The sequence below is a fragment of the Oncorhynchus clarkii genome, chromosome 6 (assembly GCF_045791955.1).
Source record: "Oncorhynchus clarkii lewisi isolate Uvic-CL-2024 chromosome 6, UVic_Ocla_1.0, whole genome shotgun sequence".
Taxonomy (NCBI): domain Eukaryota; kingdom Metazoa; phylum Chordata; class Actinopteri; order Salmoniformes; family Salmonidae; genus Oncorhynchus; species Oncorhynchus clarkii.
The window spans coordinates 49,550,427-49,575,060 of record NC_092152.1 but is presented as its reverse complement, the minus strand read 5'-3'; the positions used below and the strand labels follow the sequence as shown (position 1 = coordinate 49,575,060).

The following is a 24,634-nucleotide window of genomic DNA, read 5'->3' as shown; positions in this document are numbered from 1 at the left end:
AGCCAATCACAGTTGCGTGTATTAAACAGAAATACAGATGTTTTCAAATACTTGTAGGCTTCTACGAATGGTGTTGTATTGTCCGCGCATGCGCAATTTGCGGTCGAGGAACCCACTATTTGGCAGGAAGACCGAGCTTCCCGCGTCCCCATCCACATTTCCAGATCACTATTTGGTAGAAAGCGGGATAGGTGGGACTCGGCCATAGGATTTGGGTTGAATGCAAACGGAGCCAGAGGAAAAGCGAGATGGGATCAATTTAGATGTACAATTCATCGGGTAAGCAACCCTCAAACTAATCACTCGATTGGTAATCAAATGCATGGACTCAGACGACCACTAACTACACTAGTTAACTGGGAGGTATGCATGTGCATGAGCAATTTGTGTATAAACCTGCTTTGTTGTTTGCATTTCAAATGCATGTCAGACAGACCCAAACCTTCCCCTCCTTTGTTCGCTTGCGCTGGTTTTGATGCGGGGGTTTGTATATACTGGTGCAACATGGCTGACATTGAGGTACCATACCTCCTCAGTTAAAATCCAGTCAATCCGCCTATTTGACAATCAAGCGAATCGGTGCTTCAGGATGCACATGTATGCAACGTCAAGCAACATATTTCCTCCCTTTGACTTTATTCATTGTAAACAAAATGACAATCCTATACTTTCTTGGGTCACTCTAGAGCATCTTGAGTAGTTTTACTTAGCTTGAACTGCTTGCCATTTCTGTTAAATAAAAGTATACAACAGTGAGTTCGAGGCAATGAGACGAACGTTATTTCAATGTTACCTGTAGGTAAGTAATGTTTGAAAAAAACATGTCTGAAGGGGGCGGGTCTAATCCTAGTCTACTAAAAAATAATTTCTGCTGTCTGGATAAAAAAAAATCGGGGGGGGGGTGTAAATCCCTATTGTTTATACATTTTCAGGAAATACAGCCTATGTTGTCTATTTTCTTAAGTATACATTATTCTATTACACCTAACGTTGTAGAAATGACATCAGAATTGTGACAAATTGAGCCAAAATGGGCCTACTTTCTCTATGGACCACTAATAGTAAATCGAGTCTGATTGACCTGTGTTGGTAGGCCTACTTGGTCTCTACTGTAATTATGACTCGTTGAACATGGTGTGCAAGACTAAGCCACCCTGCAACAACAAAAAATGATATATTGTTCTGCAATAGTTTTTAGGCAGCTACTGGTGGTATATATGATTGTATAAAAGGCAGGTCTATAGCACACGAGTCAGCATGACTGAATAGGTTCATAACAGTTACATTTGCAATGAGATACTTGCTAGTTATGACATTTTCTACCCCAAAGTCATTCTTCATCATAATGTTGCCATGTTTAACACATGCTCATTTTTCAACAGTTTGAACTGCCACATTAAGTGTTCCTGCCCTGGAGGGGAGTGATCCTCCCACCTGGGGCCACCACCTGCACACTGTCCTTCTTTCTCCTGATTATCTAGTAGAGACATTGTCACCCTAGTCTGGCAGCCTGGCTGCTTACCTACATGTATATCAATGAAGACCCCATTTGGGAAGAGGCCAGGCCAGCGCCCCAGAGCTGATGGGGGTGAGACACATTCTCGCCTTGTGTACATGAAGGCAGCAGGAACGTTACACATTACATATAGCCTGCTACACTATATGGCTGTAATTTTTAAGATATAAATATGATTGGAGAGATTTCATGCACACGTTTGTTTTGTCATTTTAGGGAATATTGGGGTATCTGCAAATATGATGAAGAAGAAAAATTCCCACAAGTAAGTTCTCTCATTGTGTAGACACAGCATAAGACCAAAAGCAGGTTGGCTTACAAACTGATACTACATAGATTGATTTGACATTAATTTACATATTGCTGTCCTTGACTCTCAAATTGGGATCTCTATAGGAAGCAAAAGAATAATGTTGGTCCAAGCAAGCCTATTGCCCAACCCAGACGAAACATAGTGGGTTGCAGGATAACACACCAGTGGAAGGAAGACTCCAAGGTTTCCCAGTGGAAAGGAACAGTTCTCGACCAAGTCCCTGTTAACCCCTCTCTTTACCTAATCAAGTATGATGGATTTGACTGCATCTATGGACTTGAGCTTCACAAAGATGAGCGGGTGCAAGGCCTGGAGGTTTTACCAGACCGAGTTGGTATGTGTTGTGAAGACATGACAAAAATCGGCTTTGCTCTGCCATAAAAAGCATATTACACTTATGTCTGTTCAGTATGGTATAACCAATGTACTTATGTGCTTGATGTGTGTTTGATCATGCATACCTTATATCACAGATTAGTAAATGTGTATTTTCATAGCCATATTAGCTGTCCATTTGAAAGTGCTCTCTGTATTGTAGCTCCAGCTCGTGTCAGCGATTCCCAGCTAGCAGAAACCATGATAGGTAAAGCAGTGGAGCACATGTTTGAGCAAGATGAAGGACCAAAGGAGGAGTGGAGGGGCATGGTGCTAGCACAGGCTCCCATTATGAACACATGGTTCTACATCACTTATGAAAAGGACCCTGTTTTGTACATGTACCAACTCTTGGATGACTACAAAGAGGGGGATCTCCGGATAATGCCTGATTCAAGTGAGAGTCCATCAGAAATGATCTTCAGTGTTTAAAATGTAGACATTGAGTACATTTACATGCACAGTAATAGTTTGATATTAAACTGATTATGGCAGCAGGCAGACTATGCAATAGTCATGTAAACACCTTACTCTGCTTATTTTAATCAGCATAAGCTCAAAATTGAAGTAAGCATACACAGAACAGTTTTCTGAGCAATCTTTTGAATTATTAGGACATGTAAACAGCTTAATCGGTGTTCGGGTGGTGTAAGTGAGTTCTGAAAGTATGCGTCTTATAAATAGTTTTCACATACAAACTTTGTCTGAACACAGAATCAAATATATTTTTATTGCCGATTTTTCTGCACTTATCAAAAGGCCTATCAGTAGCCTGATTTCAGATGTGTACATGTAAACAGGATTATTAGGGGATTATTAGCACGTAAACATTTTAAACAAACTATTATATTAACCTATCCACAATAATCACATTATTGTGTGCATGTAACCGTGCTCATTGTTTAATGTCTCTATCTCTTTTAAAAAACATGTCATTCTAAATTGTTTTACTGTAGATACAATCATACTACATAGATGTAGTCAACCAATTATCTCACTAAAGCTATTCTATGCTTTTGCAGATGACTCGCCTCCAGCAGAGAGAGAGCCTGGAGAAGTGGTGGATAGCCTTGTTGGCAAACAAGTGGAGTATGCCAAAGAGGATGGCGGCAAAAGGACTGGCATGGTTATCCATCAGGTTGAAGCCAAACCCTCGGTTTATTTCATCAAGTTTGATGACGACTTTCACATCTACGTCTACGATTTAGTAAAAACGTCTTAGGGCATAGGCATTGAGAAAATCATTGATCCACAGACCTTGGCAAATGTTCTGACGCTTTCTTTGAAACAACATACATTTCCATTCAAAATGGACAATTCCTTCACAGGCTGCAAATGTGGAACTTGTCGTTTCCTGTGTCACTGCTTCCAATGCAAAATCTTTTAGTGTACTTTGTTTCAAGTTCACTTTGTTTTCTAAAAGAAGGGAGACCTCTGCAGATTTCGGCATGTCTGAACATTTACACTGTTCAATTGGGCCAGACGCCATGTGCAACATGGTTTATGAATGTAAAATGCGGGAAGAAAAAAAATCATTGCGCTGGTAATATGGGTCAGATCTTTTTAACTTTAGTTTTCACTGTATTAATGGTTCAAGCATGACGCTAACTAATCTGCACTCTGGAAACAATGTTACAGTGACACTTTATCATTACAGCAATTATTAAAAATATATATATATTGGATTATAATTATTTCGCACAGTGCTCCCAAATTAAAACTCCAGGTCGCACAGCAAAATATTTAGTTGCATACCTTAGAACCCTGCTTGCAGCATTTTGAATTTTAACTAATTCTCACCTAAAAAGAACCATGTCATGGTTAGTTTACGAGAGAATTGTTGTATTGTTAACACATGATTCAATTGTTCACCTTGTGTTACTGAAGCCTATGTCACTGTTGTTCTATGCAGCTCTTCTGATGCTGCTGGAGGTTTACTTACCGCTACTACAGTCACTCTTGTGTACAAAGATCAGCTCCTGCCTAACCTCAATGTAGTATTATTGATAAGACATCTTGAAGGTCTGCAACAGGTCTCTGAATCATGTGCACCTGGATATACTTTGGTCAAAATGCTAGATCCTTGATGGCCCCTTCATGATTTCCAAGGTGTGGAAATCATCATATGGCTGTGGGAGGCATCAGGGCATTTAACATTTTACATTACTGTTGTGCTGTATTGTGTGCAATGTCAGTTCCACTTCTGAAAAGCAGACTTGTGTTTTCATGTTTATAGCTAAATGTAAGTTGATGTGAGTTGCATGTCAGTTTGTTCTTTTCAAGGTTATGAGCTTATGTAAACTGTGACATTTATTTTGTTGTTTTTGTACCATGCATTACAGAAACCAGTTGACTGGTAATGCTAAGTGAGTGCCAACTAATGGTGCCAATGTTGTACAGCATTTAATGGGTAACATTTCTAAATAAATCAGTTGTCTGTTTTTTGTTTTTGTTTTTTCCACAAAAACATGGCTTATTTTGTATGTATCAACAAAGAGCTTGCCTTATTTGATTGGGAGAAATGTGTGTGCATGTAAGGATGGAGCTTGTGTGTACATATTCAGTCACAGTGGTTGTATGTCAAAATAGGACTAACATATTTTGAGTTGAAATGGAAGAGAATTTAGATCTAGCTAAGGGACAGTAGTGAAGTCCTGTTTATACATCAATATAGAGGTCAAATGTGTTCTTAAAGGCATTGTGTGTTCTACATTCAGTTAATATACCTAATGCATTATTTTTGAATAATGAAAATGGTTACAGTTTGTCATTTGGCACAAACACTTTAACGTTACATAATTCTGTAAGGACATTTTATAATTAAAGACTACTCTGAATATTAAAACAAGTATGTCATATGTTTTAATGTTATTTAAGAATGTTAGGTTTAATTTTAACATAACCTTGGAAGATTGTCGATTGTTTGTGTAGCGGGGTGTAGTAGTCCAAATGGGGTCCATGGAAAAGCTCTCATAACATTGAGTGTTGCAAAACACAAATACTAGCTAGCCATTCCCCCTGTCATGCTAACTCTGAGAAATACTTAGCAATAGAATTACATATAGAATATGAATTATAGGATTGCTGTGTATTTAGCTGCGAGATATTGTCAAACTTGTATAATTTATTAGATGATTACTTTATCAATACTTTAGCACATCATGAATGAAAACAATATAGTCAAGGAACTAGGCCCTCAGATCCGGTTCTGCCACTTGTCACTTTTATGTGTGCCATCGTAGGGTAAGGCTGAGAGGAAGGATGTCATGTTTCTTGTTGTTCAGATCCTAATCTTGTCTCACTTGAGTTTTCTTAGGCACTAGTACTGCGTTCATAACAAAGTGAGAAAGTGGTATTTACCACATACGACTGGGGGGAAACCACTTGAACGCTCCTCCAACTGGTAATTACTAGTGGGAAACTCATCTGCCAACACTGAGCACTGACTTCTCCCACATGCTGACCTCTGACATCACCTACTATGGAAATTACAACAAAACTTTATTTATGAAAAGCAATCTATTATTTCGTTTTTTTTAGCACCATAATTTATTTACAAGCATGATAGTTGTACTTTTGTTTATGGTTGACACTAGGTTGTTGGCCATTAGCCAATCAGCGTTTCTCAACGAGTTCAGAGCATGTGAATGCATCCAACTGGTATTTACAACTTCCCAACTGTAATTACCCCCTTCCCGCTTGGTTATGAACGAGCATAAAAACAAGTAAATAAGAAACCTCTTTCTTCCATAGCATGAGGTCTTATAATGTAAAGAAGACGTGTCCCTGATTTGACACCTCTCTAAACCCTTTAGATCTAGGGAGGAGGGGCTATTGGTCGATTTGGATGTCAAGGGACAGAGCAACTACACATATTATCCATTATATTGACCAGATACTCTACTAGCCACTCTAACAATGAAAATACATGTCTTAAAAAAGGGCAGTCGGGAGGAGGCAAGATCAGGTGGGCACATTCTAGCCAATGAGAGAGCATATACTCGCGTGAAAAACAGGCTCAACGGTGCCCATTAGTTACTACAGCCAAAGTCAAAATTGTCTGTAAAATTCATGAAAACGAAAATGTGATTTTTATTTGAGGTTAGTGTTAGGCATACGGTTAACAGTGTGGTTAAGGTTTAAAATCACAATTTAAGAAGATAAATTGTGAAAATAGGCGAGGTGTATGACTTTATGACTGTGGTAACTAATGACGACGAGGCACAACTCCGATAAATGTTTTTCCTCAAAGTTTACGAGTCCCAGATTTATCAGTAAACTCTAAACAACCTAATCATTACGAAACATATATTCGATCAAATAAGCCACACAGAGCAAATAGGCCATTACATTTGTTGTTAACCAAATTCACTTTCATTGACCTCCATACAAAAACTAAAAAACGGCACCTGCTGGAGAAGACAGATTTTTTCGCTCTCGCTTCGCCTCTTCCTCTCTGCTAACAATATCCAATGTCCCAGAATGCATCATTTGTGAATATATTATAATGCGAACTACTGACGGTTTGCTGTACTTTATTGGAAATTCACAAACATTTTAGCTTCTTTCATGTTGAGAAATTGTAATTATATTTTTGTACTGTTCGTTGAATGTAATTATACATGAAAACGTCGACTTTGTTTGCAAACCAGTTTATAAAAGACTATGAGCTTTCCTCTAATACTTTTCGAACCTTTACCAACATTGATCCTTCGGTTCATAAATGTGATGATCGGGAGCGTCATAGTGTTTCTGTGACAGGTGTGACCTCATTGTTACGCAATGCACCTCAGCCGTCTGATCATGAACCAGGGTTTCATTAAATGGTTAAAAAAATGTGACCGATATTCGAAACATTGAAGGTTCGATTTTTGGTTAACCTCTGCTCACAAGCAGGTTTCGTTGACGGTTTTTATTCGTTTTGGGGGTTCGTGAACTACTAAAACAACGTGCCTGAGTTGTAACCCAATAGAGAATAGCGGTGTAAAAACATGGACCAAATAATAAGTACAAAATAAAACCTCTCTGCTTCAGAACATCTAACTTTATAAAGATCTTAACATCTGGTCAGTTTTAAGGGGCTGACTATAATGGATTTAAAAAAATATATGCCAAAAAATGTCAACCTACGACTCACCTGAACCCCTCCCACGACCCAATCCCGAATGATGGAGGGCCTATATGCTAGGTCGAACATACAATTGAAATCGGAAGTTTACATACACTTTAGCCAAATACATTTAAACTCGGTTTGTCACAATTCCTGATATTTAATCCTAGTAAAATTCCCTGTCTTAGGTCAGTTAGGATCACCACTTTATTTTAAGAATGTGAAATGTCAGAATAATAGTAGAGAGAATGATTTATTTCAGCTTTTATTTATTTCATCACATTCCCAGTGGTTTACATACACTCAATTAGTATTTGGTAGCATAAATTGTTTAACTTGGGTCAAAAAAAAGAAACGGGTATTCTTCCACAAACAAGCTTCTCAATAAATTGGGTAAATTTTGTCTCATTCCGCCTGACAGAGCTGGAGTAACTGAGTCGGGTTTGTTGGCTTCCTTGCTCGCACATGCTTTTTCAGTTCTGCCCACAAATCTTCTATGAGAATGAGGTCAGGGCTTTGTGATGGCAACTCCAATACCTTGCCTTTGTTGTCCTTAAGCCATTTTGCCACAACTTTGGAAAGATGATTGGGGTCATTGTCAATTTGTAAGAACCCTTTGCAACCAAGCTTTAACTTCCTGACTGATGTCTTGAGATGTTGCTTCAATATATTCACATAATTTTCCTCCCTCATGATATCATCTATTTTGTGAAGTGCACCAGTCCCTCCTGCAGCAAAGCATCCCCACAACATCAAATCAAATCAAATTTTATTTGTCACATGCACATGGTTAGCAGATGTTAATGCGAGTGTAGCGAAATGCTTGTGCTTCTAGTTCCGACAATGCAGTAATAACCAACGAGTAATCTAGCTAACAATTCCAAAACTACTACCTTATACACACAAGTGTAAAGGGATAAAGAATATAACGCTGCCTCTCCCGTGCTTCACGGTTGGGATGGTGTTGTTTGGCTTGTTCTTTCGGCTTGCAAGCCTCCCCCTTTTTCCCCAAACATAACGATGGTCATGATGGCCAAACAGTTCTATTTTTGTTTCATCAGACCAGAAGACATTTCTCCAAAAAGTATAATCTTTGTCCCCATGTGCAGTTGCAAACCGTAGTCTGGCTTTTTTATGGCGGTTTTGGAGCAGTGGCTTCTTCCTTACTGAGCGGCCTTTCAGGTTATGTTGATATAGGACTCGTTTTACTGTGGATATAGAGTGGGGCAAAAAAGTATTTAGTCAGCCACCAATTGTGCAAGTTCTCCCACTTAAAAAGATGAGATAGGCCTGTAATTTTCATCATAGGTACACTTGAACTATGACAGACAAAATGAGGGAAAAAAATCCAGAAAATCACATTGTAGGATTTTTAATTAATTTATTTGCAAATTATGGTGGAAAATAAGTATTTGGTCAATAACAAAAGTGTATCTCAATACTTTGTTATATACCCTTTGTTGGCAATTACAGAGGTCAAACGTTTTCTGTAAGTCTTCACAAGGTTTTCACACACTGTTGCTGGTATTTTGGCCCATTCCTCCATGCAGATCTCCTCTAGAGCAGTGATGTTTTGGGGCTGTTGCTGGGCAACACAGACTTTCAACTCCCTCCAAAGATTTTCTATGGGGTTGAGATCTGGAGACTGGCTAGGCCACTCCAGGACCTTGAAATGCTTCTTACGAAGCCACTCCTACGTTGCCCGGGCAGTGTGTTTGGGATCATTGTCATGCTGAAAGACCCAGCCACGTTTCATCTTCAATGCCCTTGCTGATGGAAGGAGGTTTTCACTCAAAATCTCACGATACATGGCCCCATTCATTCTTTCCTTTACCCGTACGGATCAGTCGTAATGGTTCCCTTTGCAGAAAAACAGCCCCAAAGCATGATGTTTCCACCCCCATGCTTCACAGTAGGTATGGTGTTCTTTGGATACAACTCAGCATTCTTTGTCCTCCAAACACGACGAGTTGAGTTTTTACCAAAATGTTCTATTTTGGTTTCATCTGACCATATGACATTCTCCTAATCTTCTTCTGGATCATCCAAATGCTCTCTAGCAAACTTCAGACGGGCCTGGACATGTACTGGCTTAAGCAGGGGGACACGTCTGGCACTGCAGGATTTGAGTCCCTGGCGGCGTAGTGTGTTACTGATGGTAGGCTTTGTTACTTTGGTCCCAGCTCTCTGCAGGTCATTCACTAGGTCCCCCCGTGTGGTTCTGGGATTTTTGCTCACCGTTCTTGTGATCATTTTGACCCCACGGGGTGAGATCTTGCGTGGAGCCCCAGATCGAGGGAGATTGTCAGTGGTCTTGTATGTCTTCCATTTCCTAATAATTGCTTCCACAGTTGATTTCTTCAAACCAAGCTGCTTACCTATTGCAGATTCAGTCTTCCCAGCCTGGTGCAGGTCTACAATTTTGTTTCTGGTGTCCTTTGACAGCTCTTTGGTATTGGCCATAGTGGAGTTTGGAGTGTGACTGTTTGAGGTTGTGGACAGGTGTCTTTTATACTGATAACAAGTTCAAACAGGTGCCATTAATACAGGTAACGAGTGGAGGACAGAGGAGCCTCTTAAAGAAGAAGTTACAGGTCTGTGAGAGCCAGAAATCTTGCTTGTTTGTAGGTGACCAAATACATATTTTCCACCATAATTTGCAAATAAATTCATTAAAAATCCTACAATATGATTTTCTGGATTTATTTTCTCATTTTGTCTGTCATAGTTGAAGTGTACCTATGATGAAAATTACAGATACTTTTTTAGATACTTTTGTACCTGTTTCCTCCAACATCTTCACAAGGTCCTTTGCTGTTGTTCTGTGATTGATTTGCACTTTTCGCACCAAAGTATGTTCATCTCTAGGAGACATAACGCGTCTCCTTCCTGAGTGGTATGACGGCTGCGTGGTCGCATGGTTTTTATACTTGCATACTATTGTTTGTACAGGTGAACGTGGTACCTTCAGACATTTGGAAATTGCTCCCAAGGATGAACCAGACTTGTGGAGGTCTACAATTTTTTTTTCTGAGGACTTGGCTGATTTCTTTTAATTTTCCCATGATGTCAAGATAAGAGGCACTGAGTTTGAAGATAGGCCTTGAAATACATCCACCGGTACACCTCCAATTGACTCAAAGGATGTCAAATAGCCTATCAGAAGCTTCTAAAGACATGACATCATTTTCTGGAATTTTCCAAGCTGTTTAAAGGCACAGTGAAGTTAGTGTATGTAAACGTCTGACCCACTGGAATTGTGATACAGTGAATTATAAATTAAATAATCTGTCTGTAAACAATTGTTGGAAAAATTACTTGTGTCATGCACAAAGTAAATGTCCTAACCGACCAAAACTATAGTTTATTAACAAGAAATGTGTGGAGTGGTTGAAAAACTAGTTTTAATGACTCCAACCTAAGTGTCTGTAAACTTGAAACTTCAACTGTATGTTCGGTCACAAGCATTTTAGCTTTCAGTTTATTTCAAGTAATAATTTAAGACTACAAAAATCTATAGGACAACTAGCAGTGTTGGAAAAAAGTACTCCATTGTCATAGTTGAGTAAAAGTAAAGATACCTTAATAGAAAATAACTCAAGTAAAAGTGAAAGTCACCCAGTAAAATATTACTTGAGTAAAAGTCTAATAGTATTTGGTTTTAAATATACTTAAGGATAAAAAGTAAATGGAACTGCGAAAATGTACTTAAGTATCAAAAGTATACGCCATTTCAAATTCCTTATATTAAGCAAACCAGACAGCACAATTTTCCAGTTATTTTTTTATTGTCGGATAGCCAGCGGCACACTCCAACACTCAGACATAATTAACCAACAAAGCATTTGTGTTTAGTGAGTCCGCCAGATGAGAGGCAGTAGGGATGACCAGGGATGTTCTCTTGATAAGTGTGAATTGGGCCATTTTCCTGTCAAAATGTAATGAATACTTTTGGCTGTCAGGGAAAATGTATGGGTAAAAAGTACATTGTTACCTTTAGGAATGTAGTAAAGTAAAAGTAGGCAAAAATATAAATAGTAAAGTACAGATACTCCAAAAAACGACTTAAGTAGTACTTTAAAGTATTTTTACTTAAGTACTTTACACCACTGACAACTAGTGTACATCTAATCGTGATCAAGGCAGGACCCACTAATTTCATTCATACAGACATACATTGATTGGTTGGTTACACAATATTTAGATACTTCAAATACTGCCTGACACCTTTGCAATTTGTCTTCTTACTGAATAAATGGTGAAACATTAGTTGATGGTGTTCTTTGTTTGTATGTAAAGTAGCAGTCAAAAGTTTGGACACACCTACTCATTCCAGGGTTTTTATTTTTTTACTATTTTCTACATTGTAGAATAATAGTGAAGACACCAAAACCATGAAATAACACATAAGGAATCACGTAGTAACCAAAAATGTGTTAAACAAATCAAAATATATTTTATATTTGAGATTCTTCAAAGTAGCCACCCTTTGCCTTGATGACAGCTTTGCACATTCTTGGCATTCTCTCAACCAGCTTCATGAGGTAGTCACCTGGAATGTATTTCAATTAACAGGTGCGTCTTGTTAAAAGTTAATTTGTGGAATTTCTTTCCTTCTTAGTGCGTTTGAGCCAATGACTAGGTAAGGGTGGTTGGTATACAGAAGATTGCCCAATTTGGTAAATATCCAAGTCCATATTATGGCAAGAACAGCTCAAATAAGCAAAGAGAAATGTTAGTCAATCTGGAAAATGTCAAGAACTTTACATACACTCAATCACATTCCCACTCAATTAGTATTTGGTAGCATTGCCATTGTTCAATTAACAGACACATCTCAACATCAACTGTTCAGGACACTAATGAGAAGAAGAGAGTTGCTTGGGCCAAGAAACCCGAGCAATGGACATTAGACCGGTAGAAATCTGTTCTTTGGTCTGAGTCCAAATGTGAGATTTTTGGTTCCAACCGCCATGTCTTTGTGAGACGCAGAGTAGGTGAACGGATCTCCGCATGTGTGGTTCCCACCGTGAAGCATGGAAGAGGTGGTGTGATGGTGCTTTGCTGGTGACACTGTCTGTGATTAATTTAGAATTCAAGGCACACTTAACCAGCATGGCTACCACAGCATTCTGCAGCAATACGCCACCCCATCTGGTTTGCGCTTAGTGGGATTATCATTTGTTTTTCAACAGGACAATGACCCGACACACCTCCAGGCTGTGTAAGGGCTATTTGACCAAGAAGGAGAGTAATAGAGTGCTGCATCAGATGACCGGGCCTCCATAATCACCTGACCTCAACCCAATTGAGATGGTTTGGGATGAGTTGGACAGCTGAGTGAAGGAAGGAAAAAGCAGGTAAAACAAGTGTTCAGCATATGTGCGAAGTACATCAAGACTGTTGGAAAAGCATTCCAGGTGAAGCTGGTTGAGAGAATGCCAAGAGTGTGCAAAGCTGTCATCAAGGCAAAGGGTGGCTACTTTGAAGAATCTCAAATATAATATATGTTTTGATTAGTTTAACACTATTTTGGTTACTACATGACACCATGTGTTTTATTTCATAGTTGTGATGTCTTCACTATTATTCTACAGTGTAGAAAATAGTAAAAGAAACACTGGATTGAGTAGGTGTGTCCAAACTTTTGACTGGTTCAGTATATGCATGAAACAAGTCTCACTCAGTCATAGCAGAATAACAAATGGATTTGGCAAGAGTTTCTTTAAAGGTTAGTAGGAAAGTTAATAATTTAAACCACCTAAATACACGGAACATGTAATATTTGAAACGCAAACATTCATTTCCCAACTGCATTTTATATAATCTTACAGGCTCTTTATCATTCTCCATTTTACATTCCAATGCATGCCCACCTTGGTTTTGGGCAGCTGCTATTTGAGAATTCATCTCATCTCATTAGAAATCAAACTGGTTATCTTATTGCAGAGCACAGTGCTATATGTGTAGGCTATGCCATATGTATTGGCTAATATGCAGTTGTCGTTTTTAAACCTCCATTCTGGCATACATGACACATCTGTATATCTACATGCTTTTATTTGGGTTTCTATGCTAAGTATATGATTGAATGTTCATTTAAGCCTGCAGCGGAGGTACTTGAAATTAGACAAAAAATAATCATGCCAAAACATGATTCAGCAATTTAATTTACTGACAGAGATAGCTAATGAAACAGAAATTGACATTTAAAGTAGCGGGCTAGGCTAGTCTAACATTGGCTGGTTTTCATAGATTGGCTAAATGGTCAAAGGAGTTACATCTTCATACAATCAAGACAATTAGTATTGCATGCGACATATTTCTAGTGCGCTCGAAAACAGATACGTGTAGTACTTCATTCTGGGCGCTAGCTAGCAATATTCTGTTCTCCTTCATCAGACAGCAGCTCGCGATTTCACAAGAGGCTGTGTTTACATCGTAGATATAAGCATGCCATTGGTTGACTTCATCATGACGGGTTGGTACGGGAGTTCTGATTGGTTCCATGTTTAGGCGTTCGGCAAATTTGCCTGAGCGTCCGAGTGTTGAAATATACTTTTTATAAACATAAATTGCAATAATTGAAGGTGCCAACATATTTTTTAGTCAAAATATGTTAATGTCACACAAAAAAATCCGCTCCTCCATCGACGGAGATCGATCAACTTCACGTTTTAAGGCTTCGGCCCACCACCCCGTGAATGTCCTCACACTCCAGTACAGTAGGTGGCAGTGTATGCACTTCACGTTTGCGATCCAGCAATACAACTGTAAAAAAAATAAGAATAACGTCCGTTTCCTATTGTTCCATGTGGTTGTACTGAGATAAAACGTAACTACACCTAGCCTGTAAAGTTTTACTATTTGGAGTTAATAAAAAATATATATTTGAAACAATCGGAGAATTCACAACACTCGTGTGGGGAACTAAAAATGCAGCACGACGATGTAAGTGAAGAGATACCAGCTAGCTGATGTCCGACACGATTGTGTCGACGCCACGCGTTATCTAGCGAGTTCTGGACATCAGTTTATTTTACACTTGTAGCTACAATATTGACTTGTAATTATGCATTCACATAGATTATCTAATCTTTCAATGACTAACAATGATACATAAAATGTCAGCTTGTTGGCTTGCCAGTTAGCTTGATCAATGTGTATTCTGCCATATACCTAGCAAACAGGCTACATTTGCTAGCTGGGTCAATTCCAGGGTGATTGAGTGATGCTGAGACTCAATATTATTTTCCTTTAAAATGTATGTCAAGCAAAAAACGAAGATTGCAAAGTAAAACAAACTATACACAAGGACTGCTGTGAAAAAAATCCACTATACATTTTGCAAAAATATATTAACCTGCGTAGTAACAGGACAGAATCAAAAGATGGCACAAACTGTACATTTTTAAGTGAAAGATCAGTCTAAGCATCACTGTTACCGTAGAATTGCCCCTAGTTAGATATTTGGTAGATGGTTTTGGAGGAAACTGACTAGGTAACTAACTAATCGAACACGTATTTTCTAGGTTATCTGGGATGTCATAGGAAACAGAGCGTTCTGTTCCTTCAAAGTCAAGTAAGTTACCCACTGTTGAAGTTTCATCTTTTCACAAGTGTGGATGTGGAACCCATTCATTGCTTTTAACGCCAGCTCATTTGTTGTAGCTATCAAGATGATAAGGTGGTTAACTTACAAAATACTGTTTCTGTTGGTCTTTTAACAGGACAAAGGTTCAGAACTTCTGCCGGAATGAATACAATATAACTGGGCTTTGTAATAGGTCATCTTGCCCACTAGCAAACAGTCAGTATGCAACTATAAGAGAGGAGAAAGGTACGTTGTCTCCTGTGAAATAAGTATCAGAAATATTTAGCTACACGTAGGAAGTATGTTTTTAGTAGTTAAGGGTATTGAGATTACAATGCAAATTGAGGTTTAATGTATCTGCTTACCTTTTATCTTAGGTCAATGTTTCTTATATATGAAGGTTATTGAGAGGGCAGCCTTCCCTGCCCGAATGTGGGAGAAGGTAAGTGACAATAGAACTAAACAACTGTCTGTTAATAGACATTGGTTTATATTTGATGTATTTTCTTTAACTTCAACTTTGTCTCGTAGGTGAAACTTAGTAAGAACTATGAGAAGGCTCTGGAACAGATTGACCAGAACTTGATTTATTGGCCCCGTTTCATCAGACACAAATGTAAACAGCGCTTTACCAAGATCACACAGTACCTCATCCGTATCCGCAAGCTCACACTCAAACGACAGTAAGCTTCCAACCTATATACACCATTCCTTTCACACACTCAAACTGATCTTTGCAGAAATTAGTTTGGTTTCCTTTAACTTGTATAGTAAAGGTCAAATTGTATTTTGTTATTTAATGTTTTTTATTTTATTTAAATGACGTGTGAACTGTAAATGTATGATCTTCCAGGAGGAAACTGGTCCCCCTTAGCAGAAAGGTGGAGGCAAGAGAGAAAAGGAAAGAGGTACGTACTTGGTTAAACAGTTCAGTAGTGTTTTTGTCCCTGGCATTCAACTGTTCTGCTCCAAGGAGTGTTGGTGAATCGACCGTAAGGCATTGGCGACTCAAGAGTTCCCGTCAAAGGGTATGATTTACAAAAATCTCATGTCATGTGTAAGCATGAGATGCATATTCTATTGTTTTACAGGAAAAGGCCCTGATTGCTGCACAGCTTGATAACGCAATAGAGAAAGAACTGCTGGAGAGACTGAAACAAGGAACGGTAAATACATGATTATGTACAGTGTCAATCACTCCACAATTTGTCACCACCTGAAGAATACTTTCAGACAAAGTAAAACTGCATGAGACAAATATGGTATGTTCATAACAGGAGATTGAGTATTAATGTTCTATTTCTTTCAGTATGGCGACATCTACAACTTCCCCATCCATGCCTTTGATAAGGCACTGGAGCACCAGGATGAGGAGAGTGAGACTGACTCAGAGGAGGAGGAGGAGGAGGATGATGAGGTGAAAACGGCTCCTTAATCGAGTTTCTATTGAGCAGGGCCCAGATTCACAAAATCTTAAGAAGAAATGTCTTAACTGCCATTTGTTCCTTAACTATAGACTTATGAAGAAAGTTAAGCAAAGTTGCTATTCCTCAAAAGGTTCTTGGAAATATTGCGTTATTTCTTATGTTTCTCTTTAAGCAACAAGTTAAGAAATTTGTTTCTTAAATAGTTATTGGATATGTTCTTAATTCCAAGGTAGATAAACCTTGTCTTAAACTCAGGGCAGTGAGAGAATAAGCTCATGAAAGCAATTGAACATGTTTAATTCACTCAAACTTCATCTGAAATTTTCAGTATTGCTTATTTCAAACCCAAGAACATGTCTTAGAACAGTAATCTCAGTATGAAATATGCTAACATGATTGCCATTGCTTGCTAGATAGGTTGACTAGCAACAAACATCTTAAGATAATCATTCATTCTTAAGATATTGAGTAATTGCACTTAAGAACTATCTTATGAACTTAAGTTTAGACTGGTCCTTGGACTGCAAGTGTTCCTTTCAGCACAACCAATAAGATACCTCTTTTTTATTGGGCAGGGTCTGGTGCAGGACATTGGCACTGATCAAAATTAAAACCAAGTAGGAGGCCCAATGCCATCTGATGTATTTTAAATCAAGTGAATGTGTTTGCAGGATGTTGGAAAGAAAGAATTTGTTGCTGAGGATGAAATAGAAGAGAGCGATCTCAGTGACTTTGAGGTAACTTAAAAATATATAGCATGATCACATCTAAAGATTGCTCACATTTTGACTAATAGGGTGTGATATTGCTTGATATGCTTTAACACTAAACATGTCTCATTTGGAAGGACATGGACAATCTGAAGGCAGGCAGCGATGAACATGAAGAATCCAGTGAAGAGGATGAGTCTGAAGAAGAAATGGAAGAGGAGCCTGAGGCCTCAGGCTCCAAAGGAAAGATGCCCCTCAAAGGCGCTGTATTCAGGAAGAAAAGGGCCTATGTGGAGATTGAGTATGAACAGGAGATGGAGCCTGTCCCCAAAAGCAAGGCAACATAGTCAGACTTCCTCTGACATGGACTCTAGGCCTTTTTTAGTTTGGAACCTGGTTATGTTGTCTGGAACGATTACTACTGGAATGCATCAAGCCTTTTGGTTCTTTGAGCTGTCAAGAATGTTTTGCCTAATGGGACTGTACTTCCAGTAATTTGTCAATGTATCACTCCTGGGTGGATTATGAGGATGGGGTGTAATCCTGTGATCAGGCTTGACCCCGTTCAAGTTGCACAAGTCTGAAATAAGCAAATTTAGACCCACCATGAATGCCATTTCAAATTATTTCCTGTCTTAAATTCATTTTTTCCACCTACAGGTCCTCTTCTGCCCATTTGTTCAAATGAATAAATCTCAATCCCGAGTAGCCTGACAATAGTGTAATGTCTTAAACCTGGCTGAAAGAGTTTCTGCTGTTTGATAAAGAATGACTTACCAAATCTCCCCAGCCAGCGATGTTTTAATAAATACAGTGGATCCGTAACACACAGAATGGAACATGTCAGTTTACTGTATAATAGCACTTGGGTCAGTCTTATATTGCCAGACTACATAGATCCAGGTTCTGTCAGTCCTGCTCAATTAACCACATTCATCTTGATCATATCACTGTTCCAGATATCCATAGATGTGGGCTTCATTTCCAATGGAGGAATAAACACTGTAGATATGTCATCTTTGGGCCATTGTGACTGTCTCTATGCATCTCAGCACATAGGTGCTGGTGCAGCTGCTGTCGACATCCTTTAGAAGCATCTGAAGAAAGAATAGTTACCATTAATATACTGAACAAAAATACAACTATTTCAAACTGACTGATTTTCTGATGAACTCTTGAAATAAAGTAGGCCTTTAATCTATGGCTTCCACATGACTGGGAATACATTCATCTGGTCACATATCTTAAAAAATAAGCATGTATCAGAAATCCAGTCAGTATCTGACATGACATCTTCGCATAGAGTTGAACACGTGGAATGTTGTCCCGCACTTCAATGGCTGTGAGAAGTTTCTGGATATTGACAGGAACATACTGTTGCACGCATTGACCCAGAGCATCCCATGGAAGGACTGTTACATTCAGCTTCCAGGAATTGTGTACATGAATGAATAGCTCTAAGGTCTGTCAGTAAATGATATAACGAGGTAAACTGCCCATGCACTACCAAATTTAAAAATGGCACCTTTTACGACTACAACAGCAGCTAAAAGCCAGACTGATAAAAATGAATATATATCTATATATACACACACTAGGTATTCAGACCCCTCAACTTTTTCCACATGTTATGTTAGCCCTATTCTAAAATGGAATTTAAAAAATCTATACACAATACCCCATAATGATAAACCAGAAACAGGTTTGTAGAAATGTTTGCTAATTTATTAAATATAAAATATACCTTATTTACATAATAAGCTATCCCTGAGCTATGAGACTTGAAATTGAGCTCAGGTGCATCCTGTTTCCATTGATCATCTTTGAGATGTTTCTACAACTTGATTGGACATGATTTGGAAGACTTCCTAGAGCTGGCCGCCCGTCCAAACTGAGCAATCAGGGGAGAAGGGCCTTGGTCAGGGAGGTGACCAAGAACCCAATGGTCACTGACAGAGTTCCTCTGTGGAGATGGGATAACCTTCCAGAAGGACAACCATCTCTGCAGCCCTCCACCAATCAGGCCTTTATGGTAGATAGGCCAGGCAGAAGTCACTCCTCAGTAAAAGGCACATGACAGCCCGCTTGGAGTTTGCCAAAAGACACCTAAAGACTCTTAGATCATGAGAAACAAGATTCTCTAGTCTGATGAAACCAAGATTGAACTCTTTGGCCTGAATGCCAAGCGTTACGTCGGGAAGAAACCTAGCACCATCTCTACGGTGGTGCTGTGGGGATATGTTTCAGCGGCAGAGACTGGGAGACTAGTCGGGATCAAGGAAAGATGAACGGAGCAAAGTACAGAGATCCTTGATGAAAACCTACTCCAGAGGGCTCAGGACCTCAGACTGGGGCCAAGGTTCACCTTCCAACAGAACAACGACCCTAAGCACACAGTCAAGACAACGCAGGTGTGGCTTCAGGACAAGTCTCTGAATGTCCTTGAGTGGCACAGCCAGAACATCTCTGGAGTGACCTGAAAAAAGCTGAGCGCCGCTCTCCATCCAACCTGACAGAGCTTGAGAGGATCTGCAGAAAAGAATGGGAGAAACTCCCCAAATACAGGTGTGCCAAGCTTGTAGTGTCATACCCAATAAGACTCGATGCTGTAATTACTGCCAAAGGTGCTTCAACAAAGTACTGAGTGAAGGGTCTGAATACCTACGTAAATGTGATGTTTTTTATTACAAATTTGCAAAAATAATAAAACAGTTTTTGCTTTGTCATTATAGAGTAGAGGGGTAGAGGGGGGGAAAGCAATTTAATCAATTTCAGAAGGCTATAACATAACAATTTTGAAAAAGGGGTCTGAATACTTAATGAATGCACTGTATATGCAGGACTCGTGGTCCGTATTGACCCAGTTCTGGGACCAGATCTGTTGAATATGGCTGCTCTAGGGACTCAAATCAATCAGTATCGCTGAAAATCAGCTTTATTGCTTGATTGAAATGTAAAGGTAATTTTATGATTGAGCTGACGTATGTAGCGTTTACCGTGATTGCAGTCTCCGCTATCGCTGAAACGTTGCCTTTAAATACCTAATACACTTTAGCGCAGCTCTTCAGCACAATGCATTGAATCGAGCCATAAATCAATTTCTGATTGATTTCTGAATTTCTGAAGTTGTATTCAACAGGAAATATACTTGGAGGTTAAAAGCAGACTCAACACCCTGAGTGGTACAGTGATACTGTTTTATGCCTACCTTGAGCTTGCCCTGGGTGCAGTGGTCCAACAGCAGCAGACAATGAGTGGCCTTGGTGACAAGCTCCTCTCTCACTGCTGGGGGTATGGACTCTGTGGACAGGTCACACACTAGCCTCAACAGACTCTGCACCAGGGCGGAAATACGGCACTCCATTCTGCAAGTCCAGAGGACACAAACACTCAGTATGACAACAAAAACAGAGATGGGATTTCCATTAGTCTAATTTATTTGCTGGGGGTAATGACAACCTTGGCCAGGCGATGAGCAGGGTCTTTTCTAAAGCATCCAGGATAGCTAGTCTAGTCTGTTCTTCAGGACCGTCTGAGATCTCTAGATACCCAATGATTACTCTTTCCAATCGTTTCAGATGGCGAACAATGACGATACCCATCCTAACAAAAGAAAAGTACAATCGAAAAGTGAATTAACTAGATGTCTTAAATTTTAAAAAGTGGAATTTACCAGAACATCACAACAAATGCAATTTCTCACAGATACTCAATGTAATAATAGTTAATTAGCCAGAGGAGATAGACCGCACTTTTCAATGAAGTGTTCCAGACACTTGGCATAGACACTCCGAAGTGCAAGTTTATGCTCCATCTCCATATGGGTGAGGGTCAGCCGCAGCACCTCGTCATAACGGTTAGGTTTCCTGGGGAGCCCAGTGCAAGCAGGGTCTTTCTCCAACACAGGCAAAAGGTCTATCAGGCATGGAAGGACCACCTGAGACACAGAGGGGAAGATACAGTATATGGAACAATAGAATACCATGATGTGACTGAGGCTACTTGGTCACCAGCTCAACTAGTACATACAAAGTGTATTATGAGATGTTGGTCGGTGCATTGTACATACAAAAGCTGTTAATGCCATTGAAAGCCACAGCATTACCTCAATAAGCTGAGGCTCAGATGTGTAGAGGTGGTTGAAGAGGGCATGGTAGAGCACCTGGGCCCTGTTGTACTGACAGAGATCGGCAGCAGGCTGAAAGGGGGAGACGTTAATTGAACAGATACAGAAAACACCAAACATAGTTTTACAACCCATTACTGTAGATAACGGCATTATCTGGAAGTTCTAACTGGAGAGATATAGTACATCTCACCACATTGAGGACAATGTGATTCAGGCAGCGTACTCCCAGCACTTGGTTGTCAGTGCAGTAATCATCTGACATCAGCAGTGAAGGGGGGAAAACCTTCTCCAGATAGTCGGTCAGCCACGGCCGGCCCACCTGCATGACGATCCAGGCAAATACATGCTTAGTGGCCTGGTTTCGCTTCCAGCTGTCCCTGCAAAACATTATAAACAACACAATTAGAACATTTACAGCATGGTGCACTGATTGAAAATCTAATGCAAAGGATGTTCATTTTTGAGATTGGGATTGTTGATGAAATATGGTCAACAACACAGAGGTTAAAGTGTTTGAAATGTTCTGAATAATTTCAACTTGCACTATTTACTAGTAAGTCATTATGATGGAACTCACCTTTTTAAATCAGACTGCAGGATCTCCAAGATGGAGCCAAGGATTCCTGGTTGGCGCTCTGTGTTGTTCTTCCCAAACAGAAGCTGTGAGGTGGTCTCCCAGTCCCCTGCCTGAACCACTGAGTCCAGGAGGTTAGATGCAGCTGTTCTGGAGGCCTCACTGGTCCATGCCTGCTCTTGCATATGAGTCAACGCAAACACACACAAGAGGGGGGCAAGTGGACCTGTGAGGAAGACCCAGGAGGTGGCTTGGCAGTGGCTGGAAACAACCTCTCCTCCATTCCCAAGTCTTTGTACCAGGGCTAAGACTACTGAACTCACGACACAGGCTCTGGCCGGGATGGCCTCAAAGGAACTCTCTGGTAGTGTGCCACTGTCATTGTCACACAATGGCAAAGCAGCATACAGTGTCAGGGAGCTCACAAAGTCTACATACTCCCTTGTCAAGTCTGTGCTCTGATTGCTGCAACACTCAGAAAAAAGCCAGTGTCTGTCCCCCAGTCTGAATAGCTGCTCCACAATATGAAGGATTTCTCCACTTTGTTCTGTGGTAAGTCCTGGTGCCTTGAGTTTCTCCTGGACATGAATCAGGACCTCAGCCACTGGACGGGAGAGCAGTGTATCAGGTTCTGCTGGGGAATGTCCCTCTTCAGGAGCCTTACATTGTTGTAGGTCTTGCAGCATATGGGACAAGTCCATCTTTGAAATATCTGTTTGGTGAGGGAATTATGTTGTTTTTGTGACAATAAAACATAGAAGACATGCATGCAATATTAATGGCACAGCTCACAATTCTGACCCAGCACAAAAGCATACCTTATTGTAGATGTGTGCTATCTAAAAAAAAATAGCACGCTTATCCGTAAAAGTTAAACCTGTCAACTAGCTAGCTAAAGTTAGCCGTTTACGATGGGACCATATGGACTAACAAGCTCGCTACCTAGACATACTATAAAACCTGCGTTAAACTAAAGCTAGACACCGTTGAGTGATACTTTATAACCATTCGTATTCATAGCTCTAGTATTGATAGCAGAGGGACTCTTGATTTGCAGCTTATGGTTTGACGAAGGGCGAAACCGCGGCAATATACTTCCTGGAATGAGAGAAGTAGGCGGAGCTTCTCTGGCTCACGCTATAACAGATAGGTGCACCCCATACAGAAACAAACAGTCGATATAATCGACAACAATCATCAGAAATCACGCGATATTAATCAGACAGTGGGGCGCCGTCTGATCCACTAGTTGGTCAGAAGGTTCAAATCAACGTTTCATACCATAATTTGCGAGTAGACAAATAGCATCAACCACGGCTGTTATTACACCCCGTATACGTTGGTGGCGGTAATGATAATTTTTATTACGCTGTAACAAACCTAAAGATCTTCTGACGTCCTTTCCCTTCGTCAAATTTACGTAATCGCATTATTTTGTAAACAATTTTTTTACAGAGCTAATGTAATGGATTTAAAAAGTGTTTTTACCCCGGGATAGCCCGCTAATATGAGCCATACTATGGAATAACATTTTTTGAGTGCAATTCGATCTGAATATATCGTACATTTAAAAGGATTTGCAATTTTGCATGAGCAGGCTTAAATTTCCCGGGAACCATAACATGGTGTCATTTCCGCGTCTTTCTTTTTCCAACACAGATAAGCCAAAACCACGACCCGTTATTCAGAGGGGCATTCTACGACGCTTTGAGCGCTCGCCAAGTCTCCAAGACCGGAAGGGAATATCACGTAGTGCGAATTTTTGGTTACATTTCAAACAGTTAAAATAGACACCCTATATCCCCAGCCCTCAAATTAAGTGCACACTTTTGATGACGTTGCATGACGTCTGCCGAGAAAACACTTGCAAGGCAAGGGAGGAAGGAATTATTATTATTTTTTGAATGATTTTTAAATGGACGCCTTTGCCCGGAAATTCGTCAATCGTTCATCCCACGATCATTGTGTTTTCAGCCACCTATAGCTTGTGGGTGCTTTATATGCGCCACAGTCAATTATGATTGCATGTCTACTTTATATTAACAATATCATTATTAATATACGCCTACTAAATACATATTTTTTTTCTATGCCAGTGGCTAACCATTCCCCTTGAGCATTTTGTATATTATTAAGACAGTAGGAACTTCAAGGGGAACATAATTTTACTTCACATGTGTTTTATTCACTTTGGGTGAGAACTATTTGCATACATTGAGTCAGACAACTTGTGATGTCTAATTTCTGATGGCCTTTTCCTTTTAGCATGTGAACAGTATGGGTGCTTAAAGCCACTGTTCTGGCCTTTTGTACCAGCCTTGGTGGAACAACAGGCAACAACTGTAGGCTGACAGGGAATCATAGTGCCTGGTCATCTGGCAGCTTTTCGGAGTGCTGCTGCTCTGTTGGCTGCTGGGCTGATGTGAGACTTCCCAAAGCAATAGATGGCAGACACAAGACTTGATGGATTGCCTTTAATTACATTAAATTGCTTCGCCATTGCCTCCAGTGCCTCACTAAAGTTGTCATCGATACTCAGCCTATTTAAGTCATCCAGCATTCCAGCAACCAGGTCAGTTGGTGATAATTCAGAATCTGTAAAATAAACAAACATGTTTTTTGTGCAATGTAAAAGTCACGTAATATATCACATAAAATGTGTCACTGTCAAAATAATGTCAGTGTGAACTGCTTAGAAGTACAATTCACCCTCATCATTGTCATTGGGCACAGGCTCTTAGTCAGGAGCAGCACACTCTGTTTGTTCCTCCAAGTGTAACGGATGTGAAACGGCTAGCTTAGTTAGCGGTGCGCGCTAAATAGCGTTTCAATCAGTGACGTCACTCGCTCTGAGACCTTGAAGTAGTGGTTCCCCTTGCTCTGCAA

The 24,634-nt window shown here is 39.9% G+C and overlaps 3 protein-coding genes and 1 non-coding gene across 5 annotated transcripts; 3 read left to right on the top strand and 1 right to left on the bottom strand.

Annotated features, from left to right (window-relative positions):
* Positions 1-162: 162 nt before the first annotated feature.
* LOC139411261 (spindlin-Z) lies at positions 163-5,049 on the top strand. The gene is made up of 6 exons (XM_071157317.1): positions 163-279; positions 1,383-1,588; positions 1,733-1,781; positions 1,913-2,163; positions 2,368-2,601; positions 3,227-5,049. The coding sequence occupies exons 2-6, from the start codon at positions 1,537-1,539 to the stop codon at positions 3,424-3,426; spliced, it is 786 nt and encodes a 261-aa protein (XP_071013418.1). The 5' UTR covers positions 163-279; positions 1,383-1,536; the 3' UTR covers positions 3,427-5,049.
* Positions 5,050-6,911: 1,862 nt separating this feature from the next.
* On the top strand, positions 6,912-7,007 carry LOC139412523 (small nucleolar RNA U13). The gene has a single exon (XR_011634713.1). It is a non-coding gene; the product is annotated as a small nucleolar RNA U13 (small nucleolar RNA).
* Positions 7,008-14,078: 7,071 nt separating this feature from the next.
* LOC139411260 (MAK16 homolog (S. cerevisiae)) lies at positions 14,079-17,753 on the top strand. The gene is made up of 10 exons (XM_071157316.1): positions 14,079-14,265; positions 14,847-14,896; positions 15,045-15,154; positions 15,286-15,350; positions 15,440-15,591; positions 15,762-15,816; positions 16,000-16,074; positions 16,218-16,325; positions 17,007-17,072; positions 17,183-17,753. The coding sequence occupies exons 1-10, from the start codon at positions 14,251-14,253 to the stop codon at positions 17,390-17,392; spliced, it is 906 nt and encodes a 301-aa protein (XP_071013417.1). The 5' UTR covers positions 14,079-14,250; the 3' UTR covers positions 17,393-17,753.
* A 75-nt stretch (positions 17,754-17,828) lies between these two features.
* On the bottom strand, positions 17,829-23,017 carry LOC139411259 (TELO2 interacting protein 2). Of its 2 annotated transcripts, XM_071157315.1 has the most exons (8): positions 22,567-22,853; positions 21,752-22,460; positions 21,365-21,551; positions 21,151-21,243; positions 20,798-20,982; positions 20,505-20,648; positions 20,254-20,410; positions 17,829-18,142 (listed from the first exon to the last, which is right to left on the bottom strand). In XM_071157315.1, exons 2-8 carry the CDS (start codon positions 22,447-22,449, stop codon positions 18,059-18,061), a joined length of 1,548 nt encoding a protein of 515 aa, XP_071013416.1. In that variant the 5' UTR covers positions 22,450-22,460; positions 22,567-22,853; the 3' UTR covers positions 17,829-18,058. The 2 variants fall into 2 exon arrangements, with proteins under 2 accessions (XP_071013416.1, XP_071013415.1); XM_071157314.1 differs by having other exon boundaries at positions 21,752-23,017.
* Positions 23,018-24,634: the final 1,617 nt, after the last annotated feature.